At 44.8% G+C, this 21,455-nt stretch overlaps 1 protein-coding gene across 2 annotated transcripts in view; it reads right to left on the bottom strand.

Moving 5' to 3' along the window:
* The window catches only part of ASTN1 (astrotactin 1), a 290,281-nt gene that overhangs the window by 166,618 nt on the left and 102,208 nt on the right, over positions 1–21,455 (bottom strand). For both annotated transcript variants that reach the window (XM_035010736.1, XM_035010737.1), the window contains exon 2: positions 16,880–17,067. In XM_035010736.1, the coding sequence (XP_034866627.1) occupies positions 16,880–17,067 (188 nt within the window). The remainder of the gene's footprint in view (positions 1–16,879; positions 17,068–21,455) is intronic.

Below are 21,455 nucleotides of genomic sequence, written 5' to 3'. Positions count from 1 at the left end.
TCTATACCTCTGCCTGAACCCTTCACCCCCTTTCATGGCCCCACCAGAAGTCCCTCTCCTTCCCCAAACCAACTTTGATTTCTCCAATCCTCAGACATGTCATTTTCTTTTCTCCGCACTCCTAAAGCATACGTGGGCATTTCTTAATTAATCTTTAATCCCTAATTCTTCTGTGTCCTATCCCACAGCTCTGACTACACTAGCAGGCAGAGACCCCAGTTTAAAAACTTACTACAGCCCCGGCCTGTAATTAATAATTAATAATAAATAATCCAGTGCTCTGCTGGATTAATTATAGGGAAGCTGCCTTGCCCAGGTTGATAAAGCACAAATAGCATGACTTTCATGCTGTTTATCGACTCAGACTTAAGGCCTCCTTCTGGAAACCGGTCTTCACGCCTCTCTTCGGGCTCCTCCCCCAGTTCTGAGACATTCCCTCATCTGTAGAGACTCCCAGGAAGAAGTCAACTACAGTAGGATACCAGCTTCCTCACCGACAAGGATGTTCAGATGGGGGGTCCATGCTACAGACCCATCACCCAGAGGGTATTAGCTATGCTTTCAGAAGGAGTTATTGTTTCTACGTATCCAACCTCATTCTCGCTCGTACCTTTTTGTACCATCAGCAAGCCGCTCTGAGATGCCAGGGGTCTCACTTAAATCAACAGGGATTTTCTTCTGGAAAAACTAACTGGCCTATACTTTGGATCTGACTTTCTTGCTGTACTCCACAGAACTCTTCATGAATAGAGTCTCATCACCAGAGAGGCTGAAGAAATTTGTCATGTTTTTTTTTTATTACTGAGATATAACTGACATGCAACATTATATTAGTTTCAGGTGTACAACATAATGATTTTTGTATATACTGGAAAATGATCACCACATTAAGGCCAGTTATAAAACATCTATCTAGCACCTAATTATCAGAAGAACCTGTACTATGTGCTTTACAAAGGGAATGGTGTAAAGAAAGTCCCTTCTCTGGGAAACGAAAGCTTGAATTTTTGTTTTCATTAATATAGGCATTATCTGTATTTATGTATGCACATATATTTACATTTATATTTCTTTTTTTTAAAAGATTTTATTTATTTGAGAGAGAGAGAATGAGAGAGAGCGAGTACATGAGAGGGGGGAGGGTCAGAGGGAGAAGCAGACTCCCTGCCGAGCAGGGAGCCCGATGCGGGACTCCATCCCGGGACTCCAGGATCATGACCTGAGCCGAAGGCAGTCGCTTAACCAACTGAGCCACCCAGGCACCCTACATTTATATTTCTGTTTCTGCAGAGCGATGGCAGGTAGGATGGAGAAGTTCTCGTTAACTCCACTCTGTAGTGTGGCAAGTATATCCGCGTTAGCAAGAGGGCCACGTGCTGTCGGGACCAGCCCTTCCCAACAGTTTTCTCTGCCACCACACCATGACAGATGCAGGCTCCAAACTGGCTAGATCCCACAGGCACACCCAGTACTAGCTGTAACTCCAGTTTCTTCTCTCTCCGTCAACAAACAAGACCAGACTGCAAGCTGAGTGAGAATGACCTTATTATAAGGCATTTATAATGCAGACTCCACTCTGATGGAGAAAAAGAAACCAGTTACAAATCTCGGCACTCTCCCATTATTAGTATCAAATTCAGCTTGCTACACTTTACGATTGATGGGGACATGGCACCGTGGCCAAGAACTGCAGAGGTGTGAATGCAGCCACGGAGGACATGAAAGATGAAAGACAGGAGCCCTTTGCTCTGCCCAGAGGCAGGATAGGTCCTGGGAGGAGCCCTCTAAATTTGTTACACTAGGGGGCACCACCCCAGTCCTGTGGCGGAGCCTGGAGCACTCAAGACTGAAGTCCTCACTCTGAAAATATTCCACAGTGATTTACTCAGTATCAACTAAAAACCAATCTGAAAAATTTGGGTAGATGATGACTGATAGACAGATAGACAGATAGAGACAGCCCTGTGACCTGGCCGGCTCTGGTGTGTAGTAGGACAGTCCTCCCTAAGCTTCCTGCTCCAGGATTATGAGAAGGGAGGAAAGGAGGTGATGGTTTGTGGGGAGGAGGGAGCCACATCATCAAAGAGGAGACCTGAATAAAACATCGCCCTGAAAGTCTTGCAAGACAAGGGCAGGTGCGCTGACTGACCACCCGCTCCTGTCCCCAATAGTGCCACTTACCAGCCATTTAGCCCTTGGACCAACCCTCTGAGCCTCAGCTTTCCATGTGTCAGAAAAGCACTTGTTCAGCCTTCCTCACGCACGGATGGCCGTTCCTTCCCAAAGTCCCTTCTGGCCTCCTAGCAGAGGACACAGAGATGTGCAACATCCTGCCCCACTCCCCAGCAAGAAGTTCACACTTGGGGAGACAGCCTCACACACAGACGATGAGGACCACGGCAGGAGTGTGCGCCGGGGACCGCACAGCACCACTCACCCCTGCCTAGAGAGAAGGGGGTCGGGACATTTCCCAGGGAAGTCATGGGCAAATTTTACAGAGTAGTTACAAGCAACCCCACTCAGAGGAGAGGAAAAACATTTTAAGCCAAAAGTAACACATTACTGAAATCACAGACGTATGACACAGCAAGGGAGATGCAGGTAAGTTACCTGAGCTGGTCAGCGTGGTGGGGACAGAGGAGAAACCAAGGTGTGGTAGGAGATGAGGGCTGCTCATGAAAGGTTTACCTGGGAATTGGCCCTTCAGAGCGGAGGGGACCGCTTGAGGTGTTTCACCCACAAGATGATACTGGCCAAGCTGCATTTTACCAGCCACAGCCTGGGAGCAGTGAGATGGATGTTCTGAGAGGACCACGTGAGAAGGCAGCGTGAATGGGTGAGAGGAGATGGGGGCCTGCCCACCAGCAGCAGTCTGGGGGCAGGGGAGACACAGAGGGCTTCCAGTGATGTTGGGAAAAGAAAACGAGCAGAGGTTGGTGCTGGACTGGATGAGTGGGGAGAGGGGAAGAAAGGGGACCTGGCCTGGGAGATGGCGTCGGTGGTCCTTATACCATGGGAGGGACTGGAGGTGGAGAGGGCCTTCAGGAAGACGTAGGATGCATGTCATTTGACCCATCTTGTTCGAGATGCACGTGGACCACCCAGACAGACAGATAATGTAAGTCAGAAGCTGGTGGGAGAGATGCCAAGGCCAGGGACAAGAGACAGTTATAATGACCAAGTGAAAAAAAATATATACAAACAATTTCTACTCATTTCACCAACACCAACTGGGGATGTTCCTTGTGTGAAGTGTTGTCCTGGTAGTTGTAAGAAATATAAAGATGAATCAGACTCCAACCAGATCCTGCCTTTTAGGAGTCTGGAGTCTAGTAGGGAAGAAAAGACTCATCAAAATTGCTTTTGGACGGAAACAGACACTAGCCAGAAGAGAGGCTCAGAGAAGACTTTCCTGTGGGCCCTGCCATAGGAAACCAAGGGGGAGGCATGGTCTCTAGTTGAAAGATGCAGAGAGGTGGCCAGGTGGACACATTTGAAATAGGACCTGAAAGAGACATAAGATTTGAAATCATACACATGGGGGGAGGGGCAGGGGACGCAAGAGGACAATGCCACAGGCCTGGCAGGTCAGGCACAGTGAGCAGGAGGGCACGGAAAAGAGTATCCTGCACAATAAGCATGAGGAGGAAGATTGAGATCATTCTTTCCCCAAATAATAAAATGCAATATGTGAGTAGATGATTTTCCAGTGAAGTAACAATTTTTCTCCTTTTGACTGTTCTTTCTCTGCAACCCTAGTGACCTGGAAGGATATTAGCTGGGTAGGGCAGCATTTGACAGAGATGCTGGTGAAAATTTCTGGATGCAGGAACAGCCCTTTGAACGCACTCACAGTATTACACAGGAAGAGTTACACGGCCCACTTCCCACTCCAACTTTTTTCATTAGATGAAATCAAGTGAAAATGAACATCAGATGCAAGTTTGATCAAAAAGGCCAAGGAACTCACAAAGGGCATGAAGAAGAGGAAGCAGGGAAGAGGAGGACAACGAGTCTCCGGTGCCTCAGAGACCAGAGACGACCTTTCCTTCCAGGGAGAGGCAAAGGGTTGACTTGTCTTGCCCTTGTCCAGACGCCGTCCTGAGAAGCAGCAGGGCCCACGTGGAAGGAAGTCTGGCAGGTGCCCTGCAGGTCCCAGAACTGTTATTTGACAAGGCAGAACCCACTACCCTGGCAGGAATTTTCCTTCCAAAGCAGACTTTTCCCCCTAAGACACAACTGCTGTCCTGAGAACACAGCGCCCGGGGCCACTGAAGCAATCAGGTGCGGAAGACACGTAAAACCACGGTTCGGCTGTGCTTGCCAGAATCACTCCACCTCCGGCTCCATCGAAGTCATCGTGGGTAGCAGGAGAAGCGTCCTCTGAGAGTACTCAAAGCGCTCCGGAGGTGACTCTCGCAGATGCACCAAAGCCCCCAAGCTGCAGGCTGTGGGCCCTCCGTCACGTGGTCCAGGGGCCACTCCGTCCTGCGCCCCCCCCCCCAGGGGGCTCCTGGAGCACCTCCCCCAGCTCAGGTCAGGGCACGTCCATGCAGACTGTGAGGAGCAGAGGTGGCTGAGCACAAGAGGCCCTGGGCCAGCAGCTCGGCAAATCCCAGGACGCCTGAGGAGAGGCCCCAGTGGGCCATGGGAAAAGGCTCACAGAGCTACCAAACTCCTTCCAACAGGTCAGCACTGTGCGAAGTGACAGCTCTCTCCCAGGGCAGAACCGCCTCCATTCAGCCCCACCTAGAGGCACATAAACCCGCCATTTTCCCCAAAGACCATCATCCCGTGTTCATAAAGGGAAAAAAGGAAAGCAGAGTTGCTTCAGGGAACAGAAGAGAGCTTCTCTGCATATTACTCTGAAGTCTGTTTTAACCAGGGGTTGACAGTGTCCCCTATGTCCTTCACTTTCATATTCCTGGCACATCAGACCTGGAGGCAAGTTGCAAGTTCATCCAGCCTGGGGTTCCCAAGGCACAGTGCCCACCACCCATCCACGCTCCTGGTTGGCACCATGCCAACAGCAGGCCAAAGTGGGAGACATTTTAATTTTATTATTTTATAAAATAGCATTTTTCCTAACCTGTATTAAAATAATTAACAGTAACATCAAACCCATGATTTTATTGGCATTTTCATCTAAGGCTAAAATGAGTTCAAACTGGAAAAACCAGTCAATTTAAATAAAAATATTCAGCGAATACAAGTACAGATCAGAAAAAAAAATACGGCACAATCTGAATGCCCTAAAGTTTTGAGAACGCTCATTTACAGTTGAGGAAACAAGCTTTGGAAGGTGAAGACGTTTGCCTGCGCTCTCACAGACTTTCCTGGGGAAAAGGCCTATCACAAAAGCCTCTGACTTCTAATTCGGTGGTCTGCTTGTCTCCCCGGCCCAGTATTGATCACTGTGCAGGGAAGAAGAGAAAATGCAGTCTAGATGAGTAGAGCCCAGTTGACTCACTCCACTCCGGAAGTGCTGCCCATCCCAGCCACAGGTGGAGTCTAAGGGAGGTGGTCGTGCCTGGGACAAGTCTCAGGTGCTGAGGTCACATACTCTGGCCAGCAGAGCCCTAACACAGCCCTCTCAAAGCCCGGGGGCGGTGACCTGACTCCACAACATTTAGGGAATAAAAAGAATCAAATCGAATCAACAAACTCCCCTGCATTTGTTCTGTGTGGCAGCTTACCTCCCTTTGTGAGAATGTATCTAAGTTCCAGAAATGTCAAATTCTGACACGCTCACTCTTACACATCCCAAATGCTTATGTGTATTAGCCCCAAAGCCTTCCATCTTCTTGCTCAGACAAGATACAGGGAGGAAGGAAACAAATGGTTGAGCCCTTTAACAAACACCCAGTGTCTGATCCCATGTCTTCTTTACGGTGCTTTAGGGGTAGCTGAACTCCCCTGAAGTTCTCCTTCAGCAAACTTTGGCCTGGGGAGCCATGCCCAGAGGTCCCAGATACTGCTCCATGAAGCACCCACTGCTGTCAGCCACGGTTCAATATATCAATTAACTGAGCATCTGATCCTCCCAAGTTAGAAGGCTACTTGACTCATCTCTTGCTATTCAGGGATGTCAGCAGCAGTGACAGAGGTATCGGGAAGATCATAAATAGGAAGGCAGCAGCAGGAAGCTCCTGACCTCCTCAGATGTGCCATGGAGACTCCTGTGCAGCCTGCAGGAGAGGTACTGACATCAGCCTCTCATGTGGGCAAGACTTCCCATGAACTTGAGCATGTACTTGATGGGGTATGCAATAAGGTGGTTTTATGATGTGAGGTCTTAAAATGCCTCGTCCACCTTCAGCCTCATAAGCAAGGCAGACAGATACCACTAACTCTTCAAGTCCTTACGTTTCACAAATCAAATGCATCATGAAATGACTGGAAGCATAATCTACTTCTCTGCATGCATGTACGCTTATATTAGGTATTTCGGTCTAAGGGGCTGTTTTAACATATCTAAACATTTCACAAAAGTCAACTGTGTATGTCAAAATCGAAACCAAGCAGGAGCCATCAGCTTCACAGGGAAGAAAAAACATCGCATATTTCCTAATCGGCACCTTGTTTATAATTCTCTTGTCAAGTCTAAACATATTTTTGCTTTCATCAACTTTGTCTTTGCTAAACCCATCAATACCTCTCAGGAGAGGCTAATATGCTTGCATTTCACCTCAGTTTGTGCCTTGAATTTGTAGCAAGAACAACCTTTGTCAATGCCTGCTTTAAGTGACAATTATAATCAATCTATGGGAGTCTGACTTAAACTAGCAAACTATTATCTTTCACTCTGGCAAATGGGACCCTATCACTTCCGCCAAGTTGTTAAGATTTTAGTCTCTGTTTAGGATCTGTACACAAAAGAGAATGTACTAGATCGGAATCAGCAAACTACGGACTCTAGGCCAAATGGGACCCACTGATTGTTTTATAAATAAAACTTTATTGGAACACAGTCACATTTATCCATTTACTTATTGTATATAGTGACTTTGGCACTATAAGGGCAAGAGTTGTGTAGTTACAACAGAGTTCATATAGCCTGCAAAGCAGAAATGTTTATCATTTGGCCCTTCCCAGACCCCTGGCCTAATTTCCTGCCATTATCCAGGTTACGTTCTCTCTGTGGGCATATAGCTGCCAACATGTACTGTACCCAAAGCTACTCTGTCTCCAGCAAGCACCTGTGAGTGTGGGCTTGAGGGCAGATTTAAAGGCAAATTTCAGGTCTGTGAAAGAATCACAAAACTTTAGACACAGGCAGCACGAGCTGGAGGAAAGATAAAAGCCCTCAGAATAAGAACTCAAGAGCCTCTCCACCAATGCTGGCCATGAAGGTCACCCACCAGTCTATGCCTTCTTTTCCCTGTCACAAATGCGAGTAACAACAATCTTTGTACGTGTAGATACCTGAGCAGAAGAGGAATTCCCATAATGACATCATTTGGTTTGAGAAAAAAAAAGAAGTAAATTAGTGAAGTTCTTCCAGGAAAGTTTAGAGCTGGAATTAGTTGTTAGGAAACCTTGTAAACAATGAAACAGAAATGGCTTCATAATGCCCTAGATGTACATGACCACGTCCCAGCTTCGTCACGGGCCCGCTCTGTTGCCCTGAGGTCCTTAATTTCCTCAAGTCTTGTCCCCGAGCACAAATCCTCTAGGACTCCTGTAAAAGGTTGCTATGATCCCAGCTGCTTTTCTGGCTCCCTAAGGTAGTGGGCCCCAGGATAACACACGGCACACAGAATTGTTACAGCCAGCTTGCATGGCACCCCAAGAGTTTACCTGGTGAATACTTACTGGGCACTTGCCATGGATCAGGTGCTCTAGGAAGTGCTTAGTAAGAATCATCTCATTTTGTCATCAAAACAGCTTGAAGAAGCAGAATCTATTACCATTCCCATTTTATAAATAAGGAAAGTGAGTTTCAAGAGATTTAAGCAATTTGCCCAAGGACACTAGAAAATCTAATAAGTGGTAGAACTAGGATTTAAACTGGTCTCTCTGATAATGAAGTCTTGCTATAAACTACCGCCCTAAAGTTCAATACCACCAGACTTACAGTCTTCACTGGTTTCTTGGCTTCTCAATGATCTCTGTTCAGAGCCAACCCCAGACTTCTTTGTTATGCTTAATCCCTTTGTTCCGTGCCAATCTTCACCTTTTGAAGGGGCTCAGAGACTCCACCATGATGACACCTCGCCCAGTTCTCTATGTGCTTTCCTAATTTTCATCGCGGGAAGGGTTTCTACTGTGCCAGCTAGAAGAAGCAAAATTATTCCACAGCCTCGAAAACTGGAGAAACCGGTTGACCCTGATGCCACCCAGCAACATCGTTATAGCAGAATGAAGTCTGGAGTCAGATACGCTTGCCTTGAATCCTGGCTCCACCTGTATGACCTTGGACTGTGATTTACTTTCTCTAAGTCTCAGTGTTCACATCTGAAAAGTGAAAGAATTACTATCTATTTCACAAGGTTGTTGTGGGAGTTGATTGATATGATGCATGAAAATGATCCCATTCATTGTCCAGGACATAGTAAGGGAAATGTGAGCTTCATTACTAGGAGTATTACCAGTTCTTCAGATGGATTTAAACCCCACAGAGATTATGACTCCTGCTTTCAAAAGGACCTTCAGGGACTTTTGGAACTAAGTACTTAAAAGTAATTTGTTGGCTTCTATATCAAGTGAGCTAAATTGCTGAACAGAGTATTACATCATGTTGTTAAAAAATAGTATCCTTGTGAAAATGTGGCCTCTTAGCTATTTTCCTTCCTGTCTGGAGAAATGGGGGCAACTTAAGACCTCTATGAACTTCATGAAAGAGAATAACAAAATTGTAAAGAGAATGTAAAACATGTAAAGAAATGAAAAAGAACACCCCACCTGGCTCCCAGTTCTGCCAGAGGCCATCCTCAAATATTAAGTGTTAATAATATGATTAAATGTTCCTTGAAAGCAGAATGTTGTCTTATTAATCTTCTATCGCCTTAGTAGATATACATATGTGTGTGTTTGTGTGTGTGTACGTGTGTGTGTTTATACCTGAAGCCTGAGAGATACTGGTAAAGAATCAATATCTAAATAAATGAATGAGTCAATGACCTTTTTAAATCAATGATAGGTCAATAGTGCTTTTAAAATGTTCTTTTTTTTTTTAAACTTACTGCAATAGTGTGAAAGTATGTATACGAAGAAGCCTAAGTTTATTGTTCTGTGACTTTCACAATTTTAGAGCGGGAAGTCCCTAACTGCTCTCTTTTCCCTTCCCTGCCAATAAGCCTGCTGCCAGCTGGGAGGTGTGTGGTTGAAGCCAAGGTTAGCAGGTGGGTGTAGCCAAGCTGAACTGAATCTGAGCTTTTGGGGTTAGCTGCCTGGTGTAGCCACAGGAAGAAAGATCTATATTCCACCTCAGTTGTGGGTCCTAGTGCTCATAGAGTTGCTAGTTTGGAAGTAACGATGGGGAAAAGTGTCAGATGAGTCTCAGCAGTCACAAGTGGGCAAAACAACAAAAGCTGGTAAAAGGACATGTAATAAATACATATCGGGCATGCACTACTGTCCAGAATATGAGCTGCATGCTTCTTAGTGTATAGACTCTGCCAACTACTTCAATTTAGATCCTGGCTCCGTAACCTAACAGTTGTTTAACTTTAGGTGAGCTGCTTAGCTTGTCTGGCCCTCAGTCCCATCATTCGTAATGGGATGATAACAAGCCCTACCTCGTGGTGTTGTGATGAGAATAAAAAATAAGACAATATATATTGAAAGTACTTAGAGTAGTGTCTGGCACTTGGTAAATATAAAATAAAACTGCGATGATGATGATGATGGTGGTGGTGATGGTAATGATGATGGTGATGATGATGATGGTGATGATGGTGATGATGATGATGGTAATGATGGTGATGATGATGATGATGGTAATGATGGTGATGATGATGATGATGGTAATGATGGTGATGATGGTGATGATGATGATGTCAACAATGATGATGATGGTGATGAGGAGGAGAAGGATGATGACAAAAGCATCTTTCGGTCCTCCAAACCTCTCTACAAGTGTATGCCCATTGTATTGAGCAGTTAAATCATGGAATCATGGCTTCTTAGCCTCTGCTAAAGAAAGTGGTCCTGAGCTGGGCCTGGAGCAGGACTAGTCACGTTCTGTGCCAGCTAAGCCAACCTCCACATAACAATAGCCCACAGGAGAAGGTGAGGGTTACATCCTCCTATGGGATAACTTGATAGGAAAAGCTCTGAACAAACAGGAACTGCAGTCAGTAGCTGGTCCCTGTGCTCATCTCCCTAAGGAGTTAGAATACGTGGAGGAAAGCAGGGAATCTGGCAGCTGCATGGACAAAGCTGGAAACATTGTAAAGCTGCAGGGATCAGGAGGGGTCATAAGTGAGGTGACTTGATGAGTAAATGGATAGTACAAACATTTAAAAGCGTCAAAATGGGGACGAGATTTACAGAAAAGACTGGACAAAGGAGCTAATTCATGGCAACAGGAGCAATGAAAACAGACGCCAAAGAGCCAAACCATAAACTGCTGAGGCTGGGGGCTGATAGGATGACTCAGACCCTGCACAACCTTCCAGCTCCAGGCTTCATGAAATTCTGCTCTAGGGATTTTTTTTTTATCCACAGATTCCTGTCTACCTTACCTCTATGTGAATTTCTATAGTCAAACTCCATTACAGAGAAGGCCTGAGTGGATTTCCACTTTTTGAAACTAAAAAGCCTAAGCAATGAATGTATCCATTTCACAGATTAAGTGGGAAGCTTCCAGAAAGGTCAGTGGATGACCTTAAGTGGTAAAGCCAGGTTCTGGAGTTCATCTTCCAACCCTAAGCCCAGTGTTTCTTTCCTGCACAACCCAGCTCCCCCTCTATAGGAACATGGGAGGGCAGCAAGCATGCACAATAGCTCAACCACAAGAATGGCTGATGGACTCAAAAGTACCTGCACCTAATGAGCCTTGGCAAGAGTTGTACAGACAAACAATGGTGCCAGGTGGGAAGGTTTTATAAACCAACCCTCCCTTGGCACTTGGGATAGCCCCCAAATGTGCTCTGGCATGTCATCTTTCGAACATCAGTCTGTCAGCAACAACCCAAGAGTGAGGAGGTTTTGCTTGTAGGGACCTTGCTGATTCTTTTAGGAACTGCCCACCATTTTCATAATGGAAAGCCAAGTACACAATGATGGCTTTGACAAGTGGAGGAGATGGCCATCATGCCTCATGATGGATGGCTTGAATTGCTAGAAAAGTTCTTCGGACTGACTCAATCATTACTCTAGTTCTAGCCTTTGTGGTAAAACAAGATATGTCTAAACTCCTCCATTTCTTTCTAAAGATCAGAAGGATTGGCCCTGATAAATTAGGGCATCCTCAGTTGAACTGAGCAAATGATACAAATTGACAATAGAGATGTAAAAGTGACCCTCATTAATGAATTCGCTAATCAACTTCTGTAACCTATTAGCTAAAGGAAAAAGGAATGGACAGAGAAGACATCTAGCTCTCCTGTGCCCACACTTAATAATTAACTGATGGTCTTGGTGGCACATAGAAATGACCATGCATAGAAATGCCCTTCCATGCCCCTAGACATGGCTAAGCTTTAGGAGTGCAGTGCAGACAGCTTCCAGCAAAGTAACGCGGGATGCGTAGGCAGCTGAACTGAACTTGAGCAAGGATGCACACAATTGTCTATGGTCCTAGAAACACAATCCTGGAGGCTCCCATACGTAAGTTCCCTCAGCTTTGTACTGATTCAGCCCAAGTGTTACATCCCCAGGATGGAACTTCTCTTAAGTGCCCATTCTATTTCCTGGACACTGGGACTCCACAGCAGCACCTGTGGCCTCTTTTGTCCCAGAACCTTGTTCTTTACACTGTTTCTCCCTGAAGAAAACTGTGTGTCCAGGGCTCACCTGGGGCTCCCAGAAACAAGGTGCCTAGAAACACCCGAGGAGCCAGCAGTTGGGGGAGGCCACAGGAACCTACAGACACTGGCCAATGGGCTCCACCCTCCCAGGACTAGAGGTCTTGAGCAGCACCCAGCCTTCAGTGATGGGCTCTAGTCACACAGTCCTCAAGGAGATCAACAAATGCTCAAAGATTATTTTTTCCTACAATTCTGAATTGTGCCTAAGAAGGCTGAACTATGAAGGATTATCTAACCGGTGGGAGATAAGACCGCAAAACATATATATCAAACTGAAGCATTTTTGAAAGGTTACTTGCTGTGAAAAATGTATTTAACCAACCTATATGCATATAGGAAGTCTATTAACACTGCCGTCTTTAATTACAAAGATGAAATGTATAGATAATACATTAAAATGCTATTATGCACCATTCAAATCTTTTGCATACATTAAACAGAAAAATGTGGATCACATGGTAAATTAGCAAAAGTACAATATAGAAATTTAAATCCACAGAGTCTGAATAGCTAATGTAAAGTCATATTAAAACCCGATCTTCTATGGAGTAAACAATTCGCTTATCACTGAAAAATTCTTTTGACTTTTCGACTTAAATTCACCCATCAATTTTCATTTGATGATTTTGCTTTCATTTGTTCAAGAGTTTGCAAAAGAGTATCCCTGTGTACCTCAGTAGTTTTAAATGTCAATTATCTTGCAAAATTCAAAATAAATCTCTTCAGCCTCGTTGGAATTGTGCAGGCAGTTAAAACCCATTGTTTGACCCTCCAAGCAATAATATATGATTTCAGGAGGGAAAGAGTATCTCTTTGGAAAAAATAATTCAAAAATTTTAGGGTGTGATTGAAAAATAAGAAAAGCAAAAGGGTTTTCAAAGTTTTAAATTGCCAAGTTCCCAGCTGAGGTATTGGTTTTCTGCAAGCCCACAATTTTGCTGATGGTATATTTATAGTGGGCACAGTGTAAGAGAGAATTCACCAATTCTCATAGTGTCACATGGATACAGAAAAGGTTTTCCTTTGCCTTTCAGTCTCTCATTACTTATACTGTGTGTTTAAAACTAAACACAGTAAATGCAAAATATAAAAATAAACAGTGGTCCCTGCATTGAGGCAATATGGATGAGAAAAGTATAAATACAAAATGAGAGAAATGTAAACCTGAAGGTTTTCACAGAACCATTAATTCCCTCAGCACATATTGGAAATATTTAGAATTACCAGTTAAGCTTTTAAATATACATTTTCTTAACAAGAGAGAAAAGGTTGGGTGTATTCATGTTTTGATAATCACCTTAACTTCTCTCTTTTTAAAATTATGTTATTTGAATCCAAACTGAAAACTGCATTAGTATCGATCATTATAGTTAATGAAAAATAGCTCTGCTATTGTCATTTCATAACTAACAGGGTTTGGGTAATAAAATTTCATGTAAGTGCATTCTGCTGCCCAACAGTGTTACTAGTCAAAGGACTGCAATATCTTCTGACATTTATAATGCTCTCTTTCCAGATGCCTCAACTGGCTGCCTACTTTACCTCCAAAAGATATAAAGTGTATCAGATAAAGTCTACCAGTTCCTGAATCTCTTAAGAAGAAGCCATCAGAGATTCTAGGAACGACATCTTCAAACAGGATATCCTCAGGCTTGATTTCTAAGCTGAGGGCAGACACACAACTTTAGACTTTGAAACTGTCTAGAAAAGAATGTGAAGGATAGGAGAGGAGATGCGCGAGGGTGTACGGCATGGAATGAGAATGGAGCAAGGTAAGGCAGCAAGCCAGGCTGGAGGAGACTCCACTGACCACACCGTCTTTGACAAGGATGGAAGGGAGTACTTATATCTTCACTTTCCCTTGGGATTCTTGTTTTCTTACAGAAGTCAATGGCCTTCTTGAATTTTTCATAGAGATGTGGGCCACTCGACATCGAAGAGGTCAAGCCAGACAAACACAAGACTTGCCTGCCCCTACCCTTTGCCCATGCACTTTTAACCTCTCTCCCCTCCAGCTTAATGAAAAATAACATAGAATAAACTAAAGTAAAGCTGCAGGAATAATTTCTTCCATTTTATTTGTAAGACAGAACGTCATTGTTGGTCTGCCATGGGTGACCAGTAGCATATGAAGGAAAGATTTTAGAGACAGGTTGAAGGCTGACTTCTGTTCTCTTTCCATTTCAGTGCCCATGGTCCATTAATCCCTGCCCAGGGAGAGGGGGACATCAAAAAAAGCATTAGTAACGTAGGGCTTTTCACAGGGGTTGTTATATTTTAAGGGCACAAACCATGTCCTCAAATCCTTTGGCATCCTTGATTGGCACATTTCTATCTTCACCGTGACCCACCCCCACAAACACGCATGTATATATACACACATACATATATACACATATTTTTCTCCAGAGAACTTACTGGAGCACATCATTCTGAGGACAGAAGGTAGGATCCTTGCTACACTAAGATGTGACTTAGCAACTAGGACCGGCTTTAGACTGTCTTCCCGTGGATCCTCACACTACTCCCCTAACCCCCACCAAACACACCTTCCGATACATTGCCTGTCTTAACTGCCTGTATTCAGGGTCTTTCTTTCAGACACAATCACACCTGATATTAGTTCTTGGGACTCTCTAGACACTTTTCTACAGCCTAAACATTTCTTTGGTGTGATGACTCGTTCTTTGAAATGGTCTTAGACCAAAAGAAACACAATGAAACAAAAACCATCCGCAACAATGACTGTTTTCCACAATGATAGGAGGATGGGAGTGGCTGGTGGGAAGGCCACCACTGTGCCCTTCTTTGCAATCAGACCGTACCATAAATGTGAAGACAACGGGGACTCTACATCTGTCACTCCAGTCAATGCCAGAGTTGATTCAGCTGATCTGCCTGCTCTCACCACTCTTTGGAAACTACAAGCTACATTAAAGAAGACCAGCTTCCCTGAGCAAGTAAATGCTAGTCTTTAATTAAGGATGTACAAGTAGGGTAACTGCCATATCATAAACCTCAATTAATTTGTAAATGTGAGGCATAACAATCTCACTCACCTGCCTGCCTTCTAGCACATCTAAACACAGGTTTACCATTTGCTCTTCAAGGACTCTTTTTTTTTTTTAAAGATTTTATTTATTTATTTGAGAGAGAGAGAATGAGAGACAGAGAGCATGAGAGGGAGGAGGGTCAGAGGGAGAAGCAGACTCCCTGCCGAGCAGGGAGCCTGATGCGGGACTCAATCCTGGGACTCCAGGATCATGACCTGAGCCCAAGGCAGTCACTTAACCAACTGAGCCACCTAGGCGCCCCAAGGACTCTTTTCTTGACCATACAGTTTAAATAAAGTAGCTTGTGTCTATGCAGGTAATCTATCAAGCCAGTTGTTCATGGGGACACCAGTTGAGGAAGAAGTAGAAGACTTATGTTCTGAGATTTTATCGGAGATTTTTTTATTATTATTATGTTATGTTAATCACCATACATTACATCATTAGTTTTTGATGTAGTGTTCCATGATTCATTGTTTGCATATATCACCCAGTGCTCCATGCAGAACATGCTCTCTTTAATACCCACCACCAGGCTAATCCATCCCCCCACCCCCCTCCCCTCTAGAACCCTCAGTTTGTTTCTCAGTGTCCATAGTCTTTCATGGTTCGTCTCCCCCTCCGATTTCCCCCCCTTCATACTTCCCCTCCTGCTATCTTCTTTTTTTTTTTTTAACATATAATGTATTATTTGTTTCAGAGGTACAGGTCTGTGATTCAACAGTCTTACACAATTCACAGCGCTCCCCATAGCACATACCGTCTTAGTGGAGATTTTATGGGGAGAGTTTGAATGCCAAATATTTGGGTGATGGAAATTTTATATATCTAAAATGTGCTCAGTTTCTCCCAATCTGATATACAAAACTAACTAGCATGTAGTATTGGTGCCAGAGTAATAGAGTTTAGACCAAGACCTAGACTGGTTTTCTGTAGAATTTCATAAATGTGAAGCAACCCATGCCTTCCCATACATATGGCCCATGAAGAATCAGTCCAGCCTCAGCCTGCTCTCAGGCTACCCTAGAAGCAAATGATGTATTTGGTTTTACCAATATAATACTAATACATAAAATATCTACCACAAGTGAAACAAGCACTTTCTATCTCCACTGGGGAAATTCATTCATTTCTTCCACAAATATTTATTAAACATTAACTATGTGAATGCATTGTTCTAAGTGCTAAGAATACATCAGTAAACAAAACACCACCAAACAAAACCCCTGCCTGCCATTGTAGCACTTACTTTCGAGTGAGATTCTAAAACACAGGTTCCTAGAATTTTATAAAGAATCTTCTCATTTTCTTTAGGCCTCAAATTTCTGAGGAGAAGGGATGCTGATGGTGACATTCTGAGCTAGGCTATGGAGAAGGGCAAGTATGTATTAATATGCCCTTCATTGTAAGAGGTGAGGAAGCCAAATGCTGACTTTCTCCCTGCTTGGAAAAGAGAGAAGAGGGGCTTGGTAGCAGCAAGCAGCTTGGCAATTCAGTCATTCCGCAGACATGTATGGAGCAACTATTATAAGACATTCTGATATACTAGTTGAATAACCCCTTTCTAAGACAAGCCACTGCCCCCATCTGATACTGTCTCTTGTCTGTAAAAGTCACACCATGTCTAGGCATGTTCCCAAAGAGAACAGTTGGGTAATGGCGGTACAGAAATAACTGCAACTTTTACTTCACCACAGGTGGAGACATTTCCCACAAATGGGACGTTTACTTATTCACGTGATCAACGATCACTGTGCAGTGGGTTTTGTAGAGCTTTGTCTATGGCACCAAGGCGCTTCACGTCAGAATAACATCAGCTATGGCCTGAGAGGCTGAAGCCATGCAGCTTACCATGACTGAGATGTGCAGGATCCTCAGTTCCTCTTCTGCTGACTCATGCTGGGGTTCTTCCGTTGGGTCTTGTCCAGGGAGACTGGGGGCACCATCTTGGTGATGAATGTGAAAAAGCAAAGTGCCGTTCTCCAGCCATTGCTGTCTCCAGCGCACCAGAGGGATGTCCTCTGTGTTCCCTGAGATCTCTAGAGGACAAACACCAAAGGCACGGGTCAGAATTCTGACTGGACCAATCCGAATCTTATTCATCTTCTTCCTAGACAGTGGTACCAATTAGCCAGCATCAGTTAAAGGCAACAAAGGAGTCCAGCTAGAGTTAGGACAGGTTTACTGCTGTTTCGAATCTCAAGGAAGGGAAGAGGCCCTGAGAAAAAGAGAATGATCCCCCAGAGGTCTCTGCTCCATAATCTAGTGAGCCAGGCTCTCACCCACTGAGAAAAACACCAAGGTGAAAATTTAAGTTCTTCCCCATATTTCTATGATCAATAGCATCCTTTACCCAGCACAGTTTGAATACCCTGATAACCCCCCGAGGTAAACACAAGGTTGTTTGCCTCTTGTAAATTTGAAAATGTGAGTTCCTTAGAAATTACTCCTAGACACCAGTGAATCTACCAAGGAGGGGTTTGGTAATTACTATACTGAGAACTGGCACGTCTGGAACAGCCCTGAGAGGTTACTGCAGAGCACCTGGGGCTGATGGGATATTTCTAAAACCACGATCATTTGCTGCATAGCCCACTGGAGATGTATGATACTTGCTGTGGCAGGTGATGTTTTAATTCCCTTTTTCTCTCATCTTTGCAGAGCAGAGGTGGTGCATGTGGAGAAGGTGGTGAAGAAGTGGGCCCTTGTTACAGACAGAAGCGCTGGCCAGCTCTCAGGCTCTAGATCGGGACAGTGGACGATCACCAACGATGAATAACAAAATACCAAAAGCTTACTATGCACCTCACACTGTAGGTGCTAAGCTACTCTTACAGGAGTATGCAATTATTACGTGTCTCTCTTGCTAATATTCCTGAGCAATATCATATGGAAGCTTTGAGACATCCCACAATAGAGAGACCTGATTAATCTAGCCTTTCCTAAACTTCATTTGGCCCCCAAATCCTTTTTTCCTTAACAACCATTACCACCCTGGGGAACTAATATTCTGCTGAGCACACTTTGGCAATGCATGACTTTATAAAATTTCATTTTTTTAAAAGGCATGGCTTCTTCTCCCAAAATTTATCACCTTTGACTAAAAAAAAAAAAAATAATTCCATAGGCATAAAAAAGATTTAATAAGACATATTTGGAATAGTATTCTCATCAAGTACCACACCATAAAGAGGGAAGTAATTTTAAATATTTATGGAGTTTATAAATATCTTTCATTATTTGTAGGAGGACACAAATGATGTTGGGCTCTATTTATTTACTTATATATTTATTCATTACTTACCAGATATCCACTGGGTATGTATTATGCACCAGGCACTGTTCTAGGCACTGTAATACTAATCTAAATGAGTCCCTCAACAAGCTCTCCAAGGCAACCCACGCTGAGTGAATGTGAATGTGGCAGGTGTTACACCGTGTGCGTAATGATACCATGTGGAAATGTAGAGGGAGAGAGTAGGCTTGCCTGGGTTGAGAGTGGAAAAAGGGGAGAAAAGTAACCTTTCAGAAGAAGATACTTGCGTTGGGTCTTAAAGGGAGAGTGGACTTCCTTGTAACAGGTAGAGAAGTGGGAAGAGGACATTCAGACACTGATAGGAGAATTAGAGAGAGAAGGAAGAAGAATACTGTCCGGTCTTCTCAGGGTAGTTCATTGAGAAGCATTCATATGAGCCACAGGGTCGTTAGCCTGTCTCTAGAAGACACGGATAGTATTCCCTACCTCTTCCTAACAACCTCCAGACCAGGGAGAAGAATAAATGGGTGTGTGAGGGACGATGAGGGGACAGCACAGACAAGATGAGCAGAGCTCCCCTCCATCCTCAGCCCCTCGCCCAATCGCCTGGAACACTCCGTCATTGCACCAGGATGGTAGGCTGCCCATGCTCTGGGAAGTGACCAGCACAAGCAGCCAGGAAGCTGCAGTGGGCAGAGAGTGTGACAACTGGAGGCTCCCCTGCATCCGGGTCTTGGTTTTCCATAGCACAGCCCCATTTGTTGAGTGAGGCAGTGAGTGACACGGGCCTCCTGAGTTCGCCGTTCCTCTAAAGGAGAACTTCCAGACTTCCAGGTGAAGAGAGACTCTCGGGAGTGCTTCCCAGCAGCAGTCCTGTGACACGTCACTGCAAGCCCCCTCATCACAAGCCCCCTCCCAACCACTGGTCAAGCCTTCACCTCGGAGCACCAGGAAGATTCCTCCTGGGAAAAACATCCCTCCCCCAAGTCCCTTCCCTGCCACTGCAGTAGAAACCAAACAGTCTCCTCACCACGGACAAGAATCACAAGCATTCACAGTTCCTAAATAGAGCACCTAACGCCATCATTAAATCACCCAGAGCCACACTTGTGCAGCCTCCTACCCACACCTGCTCTTAGCAGCCTGGGATTAATTCCACACATGTTGGGTGCCACTTCAACCCTTCTGTAACTCTTCACCTTACAACTCTAAAGCACTTAAAACATTTTTTTTTATTTCCCAGGAGACCCTCATCAAAAAGGCCAGGCTCATTATCTCCATTTTAACTGTGGAAGTAAGGACAAGTAAACACCCAGACCAAGGTCATGCCAGCCTGAATCAGAACAGGGGATAAAACTTATCAGATCCCCTCCACCCCCAACACAATCCAGACGACATGACCTTTGCACAAGCGCAGGGAAGAGAAAGCACTTGAAGACAGAGTCCATGTGGTGTTCTAGGAGTTTCTGTGCTGTCATATTTAAATTTGTTGTGCAAAGTCTTAGTATTCCATGACTTCCTTTTTTTTTTTTTTAAAGACTTTATTTATTTATTCATGAGAGAGAGAGAGAGAGGCAGAGCAAGAAGCAGGCTCCCAAGGAGCAGGGAGCCCGATGCGGAACTCGATGCCAGGATGCTGAGATCATGACCTGAGCCGAAGGCAGACGCTTAACCATCTGAGCCACCCAGGCGCCCTCATGACTTCTTTTTTTTTTTTTTTTTTTAAGATTTTATTTATTTGCGAGAGAGAGCATGAGAGGGAGGAGGGTCAGAGGGAGAAGCAGACTCCCTGCTGAGCAGGGAGCCCGATGTGGGACTCGATCCCAGGACTCCAGGATCACGACCTGAGCCGAAGGCAGTCGCCCAACCAACTGAGCCACCCAGGCGCCCATGACTTCTTTTTAAATTGAGATCGTATTCACATACCATAAAATTCGCCCTTTCAAAGTATATATATTCACGAAGTTGTGCAACCATCGCCACTCTAATTCCAGAACATCTTCATCGGCCCAAAGAGCAACCCATGCCTATCGGCAGTCCAAGCCAACTTCTGAAGAGGAAGGCCTTCTGCTCCAGGGTCCTAGGGGTGATGGCACTAAAGAAAGAACAGGTGTGGTGGGGGTACTGACAAAATGCTCCCATGGGGAGGTGAGCTGAGAGCACAGAATCTCTGACTTTGGTTTCCAGGCCAGCCCTCTGAATCTCTTTATGAGTTATTCATGCCCATTCCCATAGACAGCAATATCCTGATTCAGCCCAGACCAGACTCATTGTAGAGGGTAAAGGGCAAAGGAAGGAGGGCACCATGCCTGCCCATGAGGGCACCTGTCATTTTAAGAATTCAAGGTAATTACAGAATGACAGCTTCTTCCTTGGCTTTTTTCCCTGTCCTGGCAGGATCTGACACGGGAAGGCTAAAACACAAAACCGGGACCTCATTTACTCATGCCATATCTGCCCTAGGTCAACCAATGAAGAACCAAAGGGCACAGGAAATGTTTTGTGCATTTCATCACCAATGGGGCTGGGATCAGAGCTTGAAACACCAATGTAATCATGTGGGTCTGAATGTTAGCAGAGTATCTCAAGAAGAATGTCAGAAACTGCTCTACAATGTAAGCCTTCCCTGAGACTCCCAAGAAGTACCGATGGGAGGTGATGGTTACTCCACTACACGGCTTCCTGAGGGCTATGGAAGAGGCTCAGTCAGAACCTTTGCCACAGGGCACTCATAAAACAAAGGCCAACAGAAGCCTTGACAGCCATGTCGAGATACCGTGGGTGGGATGGGCACCACGGCCACCATCACACCGTGGGACCACGATCTCCAGGAAGGGAAGGCTCTCCTTACTTTCGGCATGTCCACTCTTCCCCTACACAACCTTCACATCTCTCATCACCTCCCAAAATTCTGGAACTGCCTGGAATACACCGACAGCAGGATGCCATTGATTCTTGTACACAACGAAGATTTTGGAGCACACTCTAACGGCCACATTCAGCAAACTGTGCTAGTGGCCCCTATTCTCAAGGAGCCTTTGATTGAGTAAAAGACTGAAGACACGGCCATGACTAAGCACCCGAAGCAGTAACAGCAGTGCTGACTGCGGGGATGGCACCCGGCTGGACAGAAACCCATGGGAAGGGATAGAATGGGAAGAGACGCTGGGG

The sequence above is a fragment of the Mirounga leonina genome, unplaced genomic scaffold (assembly GCF_011800145.1).
Source record: "Mirounga leonina isolate KUSES-001 unplaced genomic scaffold, KU_Mleo_1.0 Mir_154, whole genome shotgun sequence".
NCBI classification, from domain to species: Eukaryota; Metazoa; Chordata; class Mammalia; order Carnivora; family Phocidae; genus Mirounga; species Mirounga leonina.
Note: the sequence above shows the minus strand (reverse complement) of the source record. Positions and strands in the feature narration are given on the sequence as shown.